The sequence below is a fragment of the Saimiri boliviensis genome, chromosome 3 (assembly GCF_048565385.1).
Source record: "Saimiri boliviensis isolate mSaiBol1 chromosome 3, mSaiBol1.pri, whole genome shotgun sequence".
Taxonomy (NCBI): domain Eukaryota; kingdom Metazoa; phylum Chordata; class Mammalia; order Primates; family Cebidae; genus Saimiri; species Saimiri boliviensis.
In genome coordinates, this window is record NC_133451.1 from 159530896 (window position 1) to 159543116 (window position 12221).

The 12221-nt window shown below is 35.4% G+C and overlaps 1 protein-coding gene across 5 annotated transcripts in view; it reads left to right on the forward strand.

The window, feature by feature from the left end:
* SCLT1 (sodium channel and clathrin linker 1) overlaps positions 1-12221 on the forward strand; it is a 213080-nt gene that overhangs the window by 192104 nt on the left and 8755 nt on the right. For 3 of the 5 annotated variants that reach the window (XM_074396909.1, XM_074396912.1, XM_074396910.1), the window contains 2 exons: positions 3458-3536; positions 5829-5924. In XM_074396909.1, coding sequence (XP_074253010.1) covers positions 3458-3536; positions 5829-5924 — 175 coding nt within the window. Of the gene's footprint in view, positions 1-3457; positions 3537-5828; positions 11627-12221 lie in introns of those variants that run through there. The other 2 variants (XM_003927704.4, XM_074396911.1) reach the window with 2 other exon arrangements.

The window sequence follows — 12221 nt, forward strand, 5'->3', positions numbered from 1 at the left end:
TAAGTTCTAAGAACTTTAGTTGGGATGGTAACACTGAGTAGGAATGAAAAATAGAAGGAAGAGACATATCAAACAGAGTCTCTTTTGGGGTAAATGAGATGTTGCATTTAAGACAAAGTGAGAAGTCAGATGCAGTGGATTCACACCTGTAATCCCAGCACTTTGGGAGGCCGAAGTGGATGGGTCACCTGAGGTCAGGAGTTCGAGACCAGCCTGGCCAACATGGTGAAACCCCATCTCTACAAAAATACAAAAATCAGCTGGGCAAGGTGGCAGGTACTTATAATTCCAGCTACTTGGGAGGCTGGGGCAGGAGATCACTTGAACCCAGGAGGCAGAGGTTGCAGTGAGCCAAGATCACACCAGTGCACTCCAGCCTGGGAGACAGAGCGAGATTGTCTCAAAAAAAAAAGACAAAGTGAGAAACAGGAGTTGACTTTAGGCTTTTTAACCTAGACACCTAGGGCAGAGATGTCAATATAAAAATTGAGCAGCAGGATGAGTAGATTTGTGAGACAATGCAAAAAGCTTGGTATTAGGCTTGTTAAGTTTGAATGCAAGACTGGACTTTTAGGGAAGAAGTCAGAAGTAAAAATTGTTAGGTTTCCAAGTAAGTATATAAATTTTCATATTCCTGGAAGGCCTAATACCCATATACATATACATACTCTGTGTGTGTGTGTGTGTGTGTGTGTGTGTGTGTGTGTGTTACTCAACAGACTTTCAGCATTTGCCTGCCATGTTGCAGTATAGAGCAGTGGTTAAGACCACAGATTTTGGAATCAAAGTACCAAGTTTTTTTAATCTTGACTCTACAACTGATAAGCAGCCAGGTGCAGTGGGCTCAGACCTGTAATCCCAACACTTTGGAGGCCAAGGTAGAAGGACTGCTTGAGCCCAGGAGTTCTAGATCAACCTGGGCAATATGGCAAAACCCTGTCTCTACAAAAAATAAAAACTGGACATGGTGGCATGCACCTATAGGCTCAGCTACTCAGGAGGCTGAGGCAGGAGGATCACCTGAGCCAGTTAAGTGGAGGCTGCAGTGAGCCGTGATTGGGCCACTGCATTCTGGCCTGGGTGACAGAGTGAGACCCTATCTCAAAAAACCTACAAAAAACAAACAAAAAAGCTTGACAAGCTATGTGACCCTAGGCAAGTTACTTACTTTTTCAGTTTCTGTCTTTTAATTTTCTCATACGTAAAAATGGGGGTTTCATATGTTAGTCATGCAAATGAAATATTAAGTTAATTTATGAAAATACCTAGACTAGTGCCTGACACATTGTAAACAAATACTACTATGGAAGTGTTTGCTGTTATTATCACCATCATCGTCATTTTCACTATTTGCCAGGTTTTGTTGAGTACAAAGATGAATAACAAAGTTGCTTACCATCCAATGGGGGAGACAGAGCTTGATATATAGAGAGATGAATATTTACGTAGATTAAGGGTAACTTAAAATATACTTTCATTTAATGATTTGTGTCTTTGTGATCTTAAACGTTCTGGAAAATCATTACTATTCATCATTAAGGTTAATTGTCTTGAGTAAGTAAGTGGCTAGTTTAGGCATGAAATTATACAAATAGGTATTTTCCTGAAAAGGTTTTGTGTAAACTGAATGTTGTCTAACTTTATAAATGTGATCATTGTTTCATCTTAATCTCAATTATACTCACAATTTATTTTTCATCGTCACTAATATGCATAACGTTTACCTGATTTGCATTTGACCTAGAAGACTGGCCATTAGTCATTTTGTTTATCATTGTTTAGTTGAGTTTTTCTAATGTTGCGGGGCTGGTGGGCAGTAACTTTAAGCTGTACAAGATACTTTAAAGTAAGCATAAGAATTTATTCTATTTTATCATTATCACTCAAAGCTAAAACAAAACATTTTTGTTTGTCTGTCATGGAATTAATCATAGATACTCAAACTCCTGGTAGTCAGTGAACCTGTATTTATGAAATCACTGAGTTGGTGTAACTGATCTCCCTTGTAGTGTGTCAGTTCTTGAGAGGCTTACCAAATGTTTAGGTTGCTTGCCTGGCTTATTTGAAAAAACTCAAAGCTGAAGTTATTTTGGAAGTGCTAATATGTTGATTGATTTAAGAAGCACAAGTAAGGTCAAAGGATAAAGCCAACACTGAATCAAGAATTTCACCTGAGCTAAATCCAAATTAATTATCTACTTGGAAATAATGATACAGAAATCATCCATAACCATCCATAACCCTAAGAGTTCACACACAGTGTAATGTGAATAAAAGCTTTGAATGTCATTAATTCATTGTATGTAATACTCAGAAATTTATCTGATCTTTTTTTCTGATTAAGTTATTTTAAGGCTATATTGTATGTGCCCTTAATCTGAAACTCTTCAAGTGACTTGTGGCTAAAAGCAATATAATACTTATATGTTGAACAACAACAAGAAGACAGTTCTGTGCATAAGATAATTTCATCTTATGCAGCATAAAGGATATGAATGAGTAAAATGCAGTACACATACAACCAAAACATAAATAAGAATTTTAACTATACTGTGCTGAAGTGATACTGGAGTGATTAACATTTACTTAAATTTCTTAAATTTGCAAGAGTTGAGCTCCCCTAAAAAGCACTGTACATGAATCTTAAAAATGCATACTAAGGCTGGATGTGGTGGCTCACACCTGAAATCCCAGAACTTTGGGAGGTTGAGGCAGGCAGATCGCTTGAGCTCAGGAGTTCAAGACCAACCTAGGCAACATGATGAAACTTCATCTCTACTAAAATACAAAAAATTAGCCAGGCATGGTGGTGCACACCTGTAGTCCCAGCTACTCGGGAGGCTGAGGCACAAGAATTGCTTGAGCCAAGGAGGCAGAGATTGCAGTGAGCCGAGATCATGCCACTAGACTTCAGCTTGCACTAGAGTGAGACTCCATCTCAAAAAACAAAAACAAAGACGAATACTATAGCTAAGTAGCACAATAGCTTAAGAGATTTTGTAATAACAAATTTTGTATATTTTTAATATGAGTATGCTTTTATTTTAATGTCTAATAGTGTCTCAAGATAATATTGAAGATATTTTTGTACTTTTAAAATACGTGTTTTTATTTTGCTTTTTTTAAAAAGTTTGACAAAATACGTAACAAAGTGTACCTTTTAATTGTGATAAAGCTTTTAAAACTGTGATAAAAGACACCTTAAGTATTTTTAAGTGTATAATTCAGTAGTATTACATATATACACATTGTTGTGCAGCTAACCTCTAGAATATATGTGTATTTTATTAAAAAGAAATAAATGAGTCCTTTGAGATATGGTCTATTAGTAAGTGACTTTATTTTGCACATCAAGATGGTATTTTCGTTCAAATCATGAACATGTATCTTGGTAATAAAGATTCTTATTTTGAACAATTATATTAATGGATTTTTGGTGCTCTCTTTTGATTAATAGGAGTGAGCTGAGTCGACAAAAACTTCATACCCAAGAGCTGCTTTCTCAGCTGGAAATAGCAAATGAAAAGGTAGTTGAGGTAAGATAATGACTCCCCTGGGAAGTTCTTTCTGCTGCAGCTTGATACACATGTTATAGAATTTTACCTGAGCCAAATCCAAATTATTTCTCTACTTGGAAATAACAATACAGAAGTCATCCATAACCCAAAAAGCCCACATGCAATATAATGTGAATAAAAGCCTTGAACATCAGTGATTCATCATGTGTAAATAATAAAAAGTAGAGCTCTTATTTCCGCCTTACCAGTAGACCTTGTGCAGTATTTCAGAGAATGTATTAGGATCCCCTTTATTCTTACGCATCTCCAAAATTATTTTTTAACCCATTCATCTTATTTTGTTTTAATCCATCACAAAAGACACATCACATAAAAAATACTTTTGCCTCCTAGAATATATTAAAATATATTTAGATTGATGCCTTAAAACTAAAGATAGCAAGAGTTCATCATGTTTTTTTCCTTAAGGTATTAAAAAAGTAAACCATTCTTGGATTATGATTGGGGCTTTTTGGATCTCTAGTTCTTCATTTGATGTTATAATTTCAAATGTTTTTGGAATTTCCTTAAGTATATGGTATACTCTATCATTGTGGTCTACTATAGGAACTATAGTGAAATCATTACTCCTAAGCTTCATGGCATTATAAATTCATATGAGCCATTTAGAAAGCAATAAAGGAATAGCCATTAAAATACTCTTTCATGTAGCTCTCACTTCCAGATAGCTATTCTAATGAAGTAATTTAAAATATGAAAAAAATTAAAAGAAGATATTCAATACAGCAATGTTAATAATATAGAAAGATCAAAAGCAACCAAAATGATCAATAGAAAAGGAACAATTGCATATATTAGGATTTATCCAATCTGAGCTAGTCCTCAACATTATGGTAGCAGTATAAAAGAAGTTGCATTATGTGAAGTCTGATTATAAATATGAAAATTATTATTACAGATGATAGAATTTCTTCCCGCAAGTTTTCTCTAGCATATGATCTGTTTCTTAAAATTTAAAGGCTACATATTTAAACATCTTGGTAAATTGGACCAACCAATATAGTTCTCTTCATAAAATTTAATTTTGCTTTTGGGCATAATAAGAAATATAATCTCATTTTAGCAGGATACTGTTATTTCAATATTTTATATTACTTTAATACCCATTACATTCATTCTTATCACTTGTGTGTTAGGACATGGGAACTATAAGTTTCTGGTTCTTCATAAGAAATGTGTTTTTCTAACTCTTCCTGATTAGGCTTGTATTATTTTCTCATTCAGATAAGTACCAGAAAAACTGTTTAACAATTCTAGTTGTACAAAAATATTTTTTTCAGATAGACTATAGTCAGACTAGTAAGTATGGAGAGAGCTAATCCATTTTTTAATTGATAGATTATTTAGACTTGTCTGCATGACAGTATATTGTGATGGCTTTGTATTCATGATGCCTGTATAGTTCTTGCCATAACAAAGTATTACAAACTGGGCAGCTCAAAAAAACGGAAAAGAATTGTCTTTTAGTTCCAGAGGCTAGAAATCCAAAATGGAGGTGTTGACATTGTTGGTTCCTTCTGACAGCTGTGAGGGAGAAACTGCTCCATGCCGTCCTCCTAGCTTCTGGTAGCCTCAAACATTCCTTGGCTTGTAGATTGTGTCCTCTCTGTGTCTTCAACTTGTCTCTCCTTTGTACATGTGTGTCTCTGTGTCCAAACTTGCCCTTTTATGAAGACATCAGTCATATGGACTATAACCCACCCTAATGATCTCATCTCAACTTGATCATCTGCAAGGACTCTATTTCTAAATAAGGTCACATTCACAGGTACTGGGGGTTAGGACACAGTTCAACCCATAACAGTGCCTAAAAACTCTGTTGACCCTAATAGACTCTGGAGTATGCAGATAGATGTCTTGGGGAACTATGCAGACGCAGTTCATCGCAAGCCTACTAAAGCTCTGGTTGCAAGGCCCAGCAGTCTGTGCTTTCACAGTCTGCTGCTTTCCAGGTGATTCTGAAGCAGCAATTTTCACAAATTGAAAGTCTTATCCTTCTGAGTCATTTTGCTTTGAGTTTTGTTAATTCACTTTCTTTGCTGGCATGTGGGTGAAAGAAAACAATTTAGTAAGAATGTAAAACCAAGTTTTTATTTTAAAGCTCATAACTTGAAAAATGTGAATTTGGAGATAATAGACTTTGTATTTTGTAAGTGGTAAAATGATGTTCAGATTTTTCATTGATTATTCCACAAAACATCTCCATGTCACATACGGATTTCTAACTTGTTTTCTATTTCCCCTTAATAGAATGAAAAGCTAATTCTAGAGCATCAAGAAAAAGCCAACAGACTTCAAAGGCGTCTAACTCAGGCAGAAGAGAGAGCTGCTTCAGCTTCCCAGCAGGTAGGGGGCATGCTCTTATCCCTGGAAAATAAACAGTTCAAAGATAATAAAAGTTTTTTAGAAGTTCCCGGAGAACTAATAGTTTATTTTTACTTGATTAATGTATTTTAAAATTAATCCCTTTAATATATGAGGTTGAAAAAGTAAACATTGGAAACAAAAATAAGTGATGTGTGGTGGCTCGCAGCTGTATTGCCAGCAATTTGGGAGGCCTAGGCAGGAGGATCACTTGAGGCCAGGAGTTCCGGAATAGCCTGGGAAACATGGCAATACCTTGTCTCTACAAAATAATTTAAAAATGAGTCGAGTGTAGTGGCACACACCTGTGGTTCTAACTACTCAGAAGGCTCAGGCAGGAGAATGACTTGGGCCCAAGAAGTTGAAGCTACAGTGAGCCATGTTTGTGCCACTGCACTCCAGCCTAGCGGACAGAGTGCAACCCTGTCTCAACAAAAAATAAATATAAAGAGAGAAAAGAAATATACTGTCTAACTATGGTAGCCTCTAGCCACAGACCACTATTTACATTTAAATTAATTTAAATTTAGTTTAAAATTGAGATCCTCAGTCATACTAGTCAGATTTCAAGTGCTCAATAGCTGTATGTAGCTAAGGCTATCATATTAGGCAGTGTAGACATGGAACATTTCTGTCATAACGAAAAGTTCTGTTACACAGCCCTGCTCTAGAATTATATTCTGTCTAAAACTAGGCAGATATTCACTAACAGATTTTAAAGTAGATAATATTGCTTTGAATGCAATATTTCAAATTGTACTGCCTTTGTTTTTATTTTACCTTCCAGTGGAAAAAAAAATTCCTTGACTTACAGGTTAATTTACTTAATGCATATTTTCATATGACCAAAAAATCTAAAGTGCAATATAAAAGTTATTCAGTGGGAAATAGAGTAGAAAATGCAGAATATCAGTGAAATACTAAGGGATAATTTATTTTAATACAAACACACCATTCAAATGAAGTGGGCCTTTGATCGTAAAGTAGGAGCAATAGTCCCTCCTCCGAGGAATAAAATGAGACCAATTCAGTGATTATAAAGGTAGACTAGAAACAGACATTTGAAATGGATGGATAGGGCAGGAAGGAAAACAAAAACAAATCAAATTATTATATTATTAATTATATTTGCTTATAAATGTATTATTTCAATCAAAATTAATATTCTTAACTACTACAGCATTTCATACATGGTAAAGCCACTCTGCTTACTGAATTCAGTTTATGATCATGATGCTTACAGATTTTTTTAAATCTTCTTCTGTATGAATATGGCATACCACTTAAAGAAAATTTACTAATAATTTATCCTTTTGTTCCTCTCCCTCTTGAAAGTAATTACAGCCTTTTCAAATAATGTTTATTTCTTATGAAGTTATGAATTAACTAATGGGTTAGCTAATTAATCATTCAGGAATGTATTTAGATTATAAGGTAACAGAAGTTAGGTGCACTGGACAGTATCTGGAGAGTATGTGTTTTGGTGTCAGGCAGACCACTCAGTGCCATTAAGTAGTCGTGTGACCTTGGGCAATTTCAACTTCTCTAAGCCTCAGGTTCCTCATGTTTAATATAGGATAGTAACACCTCCCTCATATTGTTACTATTACTAAAGGATCAAAACAATTAACACATGTAAAGCATTTCCCATAGTGGTAAGCAGACATTTAGACAGATATATAAGAAATTAAATTTCTTTATCACAATCCTTAATGCAGGCGTCCCCAAACTTTTTACACAGGGGGCCAGTTCACTGTCCCTCAGACCGTTGGAGGGCCGCCACATACTGTGCTCCTCTCACTGACCACCAATGAAAGAGGTGCCCCTTCCTGAAGTGCGGTGGGGGGCCGGATAAATGGCCTCAGGGGGCCGCATGCGGCCCTTGGGCCATAGTTTGGGGACGCCTGCCTTAATGTTTCATGTTTACCTTTAAGGCAAATGGCAAAGAAAATGCCTATGTAAAATCAACTACCTTGACTGAGTTCTATAGTAAAAAGGGTACAATTACAGGACATTAATTATATAACCAATTAGCATCTAGTTTAGTTTCTCCCCTGAAAAAATTAAACCTACACAGTCTAATACTGATGTTTCTTCTGTTGTTTAAACTCTCTAGTGGCAAAGATTCTACCATTATTTGTTTTTTGTTTTGTTTTGTTTTGTGTTGTGTTGTGTTGTGTTGTGTTGTGTTGTGTTGTGTTGTGTTGTGTTGTGTTTGTTTTGTTTTAGTGGATGAGAGGTTTTTATGTTGCCCAGGCTGGCCTTGAACGCATAGGCTTGCCTCCTCAAGCTCCAGGACAAAGGCCGGAGCCTCCGTGACTCCCAGATTCTGCCATTATTTGGATAAACCTTTTTAAAATTCTTTGTCAGTAACCACTTCACAAATTTTTCTGTAACAAATCTTTCCCTAAGCGTTTCTCTTTCCATTCTGTTCTTATTTGAGGATGAAAAGTAGTCATTCAGCACTTTCTCCTTACCCAAAAATGAATTTCTTCCCTATAGATAATATTTTTTTCTGTTTTAAATGAGTCCAAGTGGTCAACTTTGGTTATAAGACATGTATTTCATTTTTTTAAATTTTTATCTTTGCCCTCTCTGAATCTTCTCATTTTTTTATAAAAACTAAAAAGTGCTATTAGAAATAATATCCTACTATATGTATGACATTAGCAAAATGAAGAAAATTTAAACATTATTATCTCTGACACATCACACTGACCACAGTACAGTGCAGCATCGTGTTACTGGTTCAGTACAATCCCTGAATCATGCTGATTCACTTTGCTCTAAATGTCCTTTTCTGATTAACTTTGTCTCTACGTTATTTATCCACTCTAAGTGTATCACTCTAAATGGTCGAATGCCATACTGTGTTCTTTTAACATAGGAGTTTTTTAAATCAGTGTGGTGAAGCCTTTCAATGCAAGAACACAAAACCTAGAAGCTATGAAAAAAATTAATAAATATGATCACAGTTTCAAATTTCTGTATCAGAAAAGGTCATAAAGTCAGTGACAAACTGAGAAAAATATTTGTACCATATGTAACAAGGCTAATGCCCTAAACACATATAAAGGATGCCTAAGTTTAAAAAATGCTGCAGTCTAGTAGACAAGTATATAAAGGAAGTTTATAGAGATAGGAGGACAGATGACTTTTTTTTTTTCCAACAGTCCAGAGGTCTTTTTTTTTTTTTTTTTAACACCTATTATGAATTCATAGGGAATAGGTTCCAGCAGCCCAGGCTCCTTCCCATTGCTTCTCACACAGTGCACTTCTCTGGGTGGAGCAGGCTGGCACTTCAGTTGAACCCAGATACCTTTCTCTTTAGCTTCTTTCTTTTTCTGATCATTTTCCTTCATGCATTTCAGGAAGCTGTCTTGGCTCTTAGAGTACTTGATGTGCTCAATACACACGTTAATTCACTTAGCAAGAATCTTGCCCTTAACTTGTTTGTTTATAACAATGCCAACAGCATGCTGGGCAACATCGTAGACTCTTCCAGTTTTGCCACGAGAACATTTGTGGGGCATTCCTTTTTGAACAGTACCCATTCCCTTGATGTCTACAATACCACCTTTCTTATAGATTCGCATAAATGTGGCCAAACGAACAGCTCCATGTTTTCTAAAAGGCCTAGAGAACATAAATCGAGTGCCTCTCCTCTTTCCCGTTGTGTTCGTCATTTTGGCGAGTTACTGGAAGATGGCAGTTCCAGCCAAAAGGCAGGACAGATGGCTTTTGAACATTTAAAAAGATGTTCATCCTCACCTATAAGACAAATGCAAATTTAAATTGTAATCACATCACTTTTCACCTATCAGATCATAAAGTTTGGTAATGCAATGTGCTGGCACTTTCATACATTATTGATATTAATACATGTTGTCACAGTCTCTGGAGCACAGTTTGGCAGTATCTTTCAAAAATTGTAAACGTATGTAACCTTTGACCCATACTTGCGCCTGGAAACATATTTGCCAGAAAGCAAACATGTAAAAATACTGATTGAAGCACTGTTGCTCGTTTTAAAAGATTAAAAAAACCATACAAATACTCAACAGTAGCAGACTAGTTAAATTATGGAGTATTCTTACAGAGGAGTAGTTTGCAGCTTTAAGAGGAATGTAGTGTAATAGTCCTAATATAGAGCTATTTTTAAGGTAGATTGTTTAGAAGAAAAAACGATGAAAAATGTTTATAATACTTTTATCATTTTTCAATGAAAAGAAATGAAGAAATACATATATTTCTCATTTAAAATATTTCTAGAAATATACTTTAAAACTGGAAGTAGTGTTCGTATCTGGAGAGGGGTCTATGGAATGAAAGATAGCAGTGGGAATGAGAATTACTTTATGCTCTCTACCATTTTGTACTGTTAGATCTTTTTTTACCGTGTGTATATATTATCAATTCTTACTAACATTTAAAGATTATTTTTCTATTAGACTTTACTTATTATCATCTATCATCACTTTATTACCAGCCTTGCATTGTGTTGGCTCATACTAGTTTGTGTTTTAGAAACTTTTCTGATTGACTTTTATCTAAATATTTTACATCCATCTGGAATGTGTTTTAATATTCTAAGTATATCACTCTGAGCTATAGAATATCTTATTTGGCCTGCATTTCTGTAATGTGATAGACATCTTAAAGTTTCAAGAGTAAAATAGAAATTAATTTTAACATGATCACTGGCCAGCACAGTGGCTTACACCTATAATTCCAGCACTTGGAGACCAAGGTGGGTGGATTGCTTGACCCCAGGAGTTCAAGGCTGGCATGGGCAATATAGTGAAACCCTGTCTCTGAAAAAAACTAAAGATAAAAATTAACCAGGTATAGCAATGCACACCTGTGGTCCTAGCTACTCAAGAGGCTGGAGTAGGAGGATCACTTGATCCTGGGAAGTCAAGGCTGCAGTCAGCTGTAATTTTACCACTGTTCTCCAGCCTGGGCGACAGAGGGAGATTGCCTCAAAAAGAAAAAGGTCGTTTACAAAACCCTTTCCAGTAACATCATTTTCAATACTTACAGGTTGTGATGCATTCTACTTTGTCTTAGTCTAAGATTTTACACAGAAAAAGTAACTACTTACTGATTGTTTATTTTAATTGCAGCTCAGTGTGATTACAGTGCAGAGAAGAAAAGCAGCCTCCCTGATGAATCTGGAAAATATTTAAAAGTATTCATAGTTAACTCACAGAACTTTAGAGTTGGGAAAGCAATTGGACTAGAAGTGTATTGAAATGGTAAAGCCTTCAGAGTATAGTGAAGGCTTGTGCTATTTTGCATAAGCATCGTTGTTCTGTTTTGAGGGTTCTGGGAAAACAGAGCAGTGGCCACTTTCTGTAAGTAAAGAAAATATAATCCTATACTGATCTTCAGTGGAGAATAAACCAGCTGAGAAGAACTCTTTGCCTTCATCAACATGTCTGTTTTTTAATTCCTCCTTTTTCCCTTGAAAGGACATAATAATTTTCAAACTGTGCAAATTTCTTTCATAAGAAAGAGTTTTTAAGAAAATTCTAGAACTTACTATTTTAGTTTTCAAGATTTGAGAATTTTACCTCTAATTGTAACTCCTAACTCATTTTTAAAGTCCCTGAGTATCCACTTTATTATGAACTCATAAACGTAAATAAATTGTGCACTTTCTAAAACAATGCTGTCATGTATTTTAATGTATGATTGTAGTGATTCATTTTTAACTTACACAGTTTTCAGTATCTATGGAACTTGATATTTAAGCATTTGGAAGGAGTTTTTTACGTGTTACTTAAAGCAATACTCATCAAATGGAGATCTTAGGTGCTAAGATTGAGTTGCACTGAACTATTGAATTCCTGTTGATCTTCATAGACACATGTACCTATTCTCCAGTTTGAACTTAGTGTGTCCTGGTTTCTATTGATTAAAGCAGAGGTTTGCATCTGGATAACCAATTAGGAGATTGCTGCAGTTGTCCAGATAAAAGATATTTGAGTTGAAGGTGACGTAAAACATTCATGAGTAGATATTCAATTCATGTATAGAAATGTAGTTCTGGTGCTAATAGTTAAGATAATCATAGGAGTTTTTCATGTGGAACTGAGAACTGCAGCTGTGGAAGTGAAAGAGCTTCCCTTTCGGCCTTACATGATGTGAATAGCAGTCTCTTCAGCCTCCTTCCACACTATTCTTTCCTTCCATTTTTTGTGCTCTGAGTTTGATGACCTTCATCAATATATTATCCTCCCTCCCAATACAGGGTCTCTGCATGTACTTTTTTTT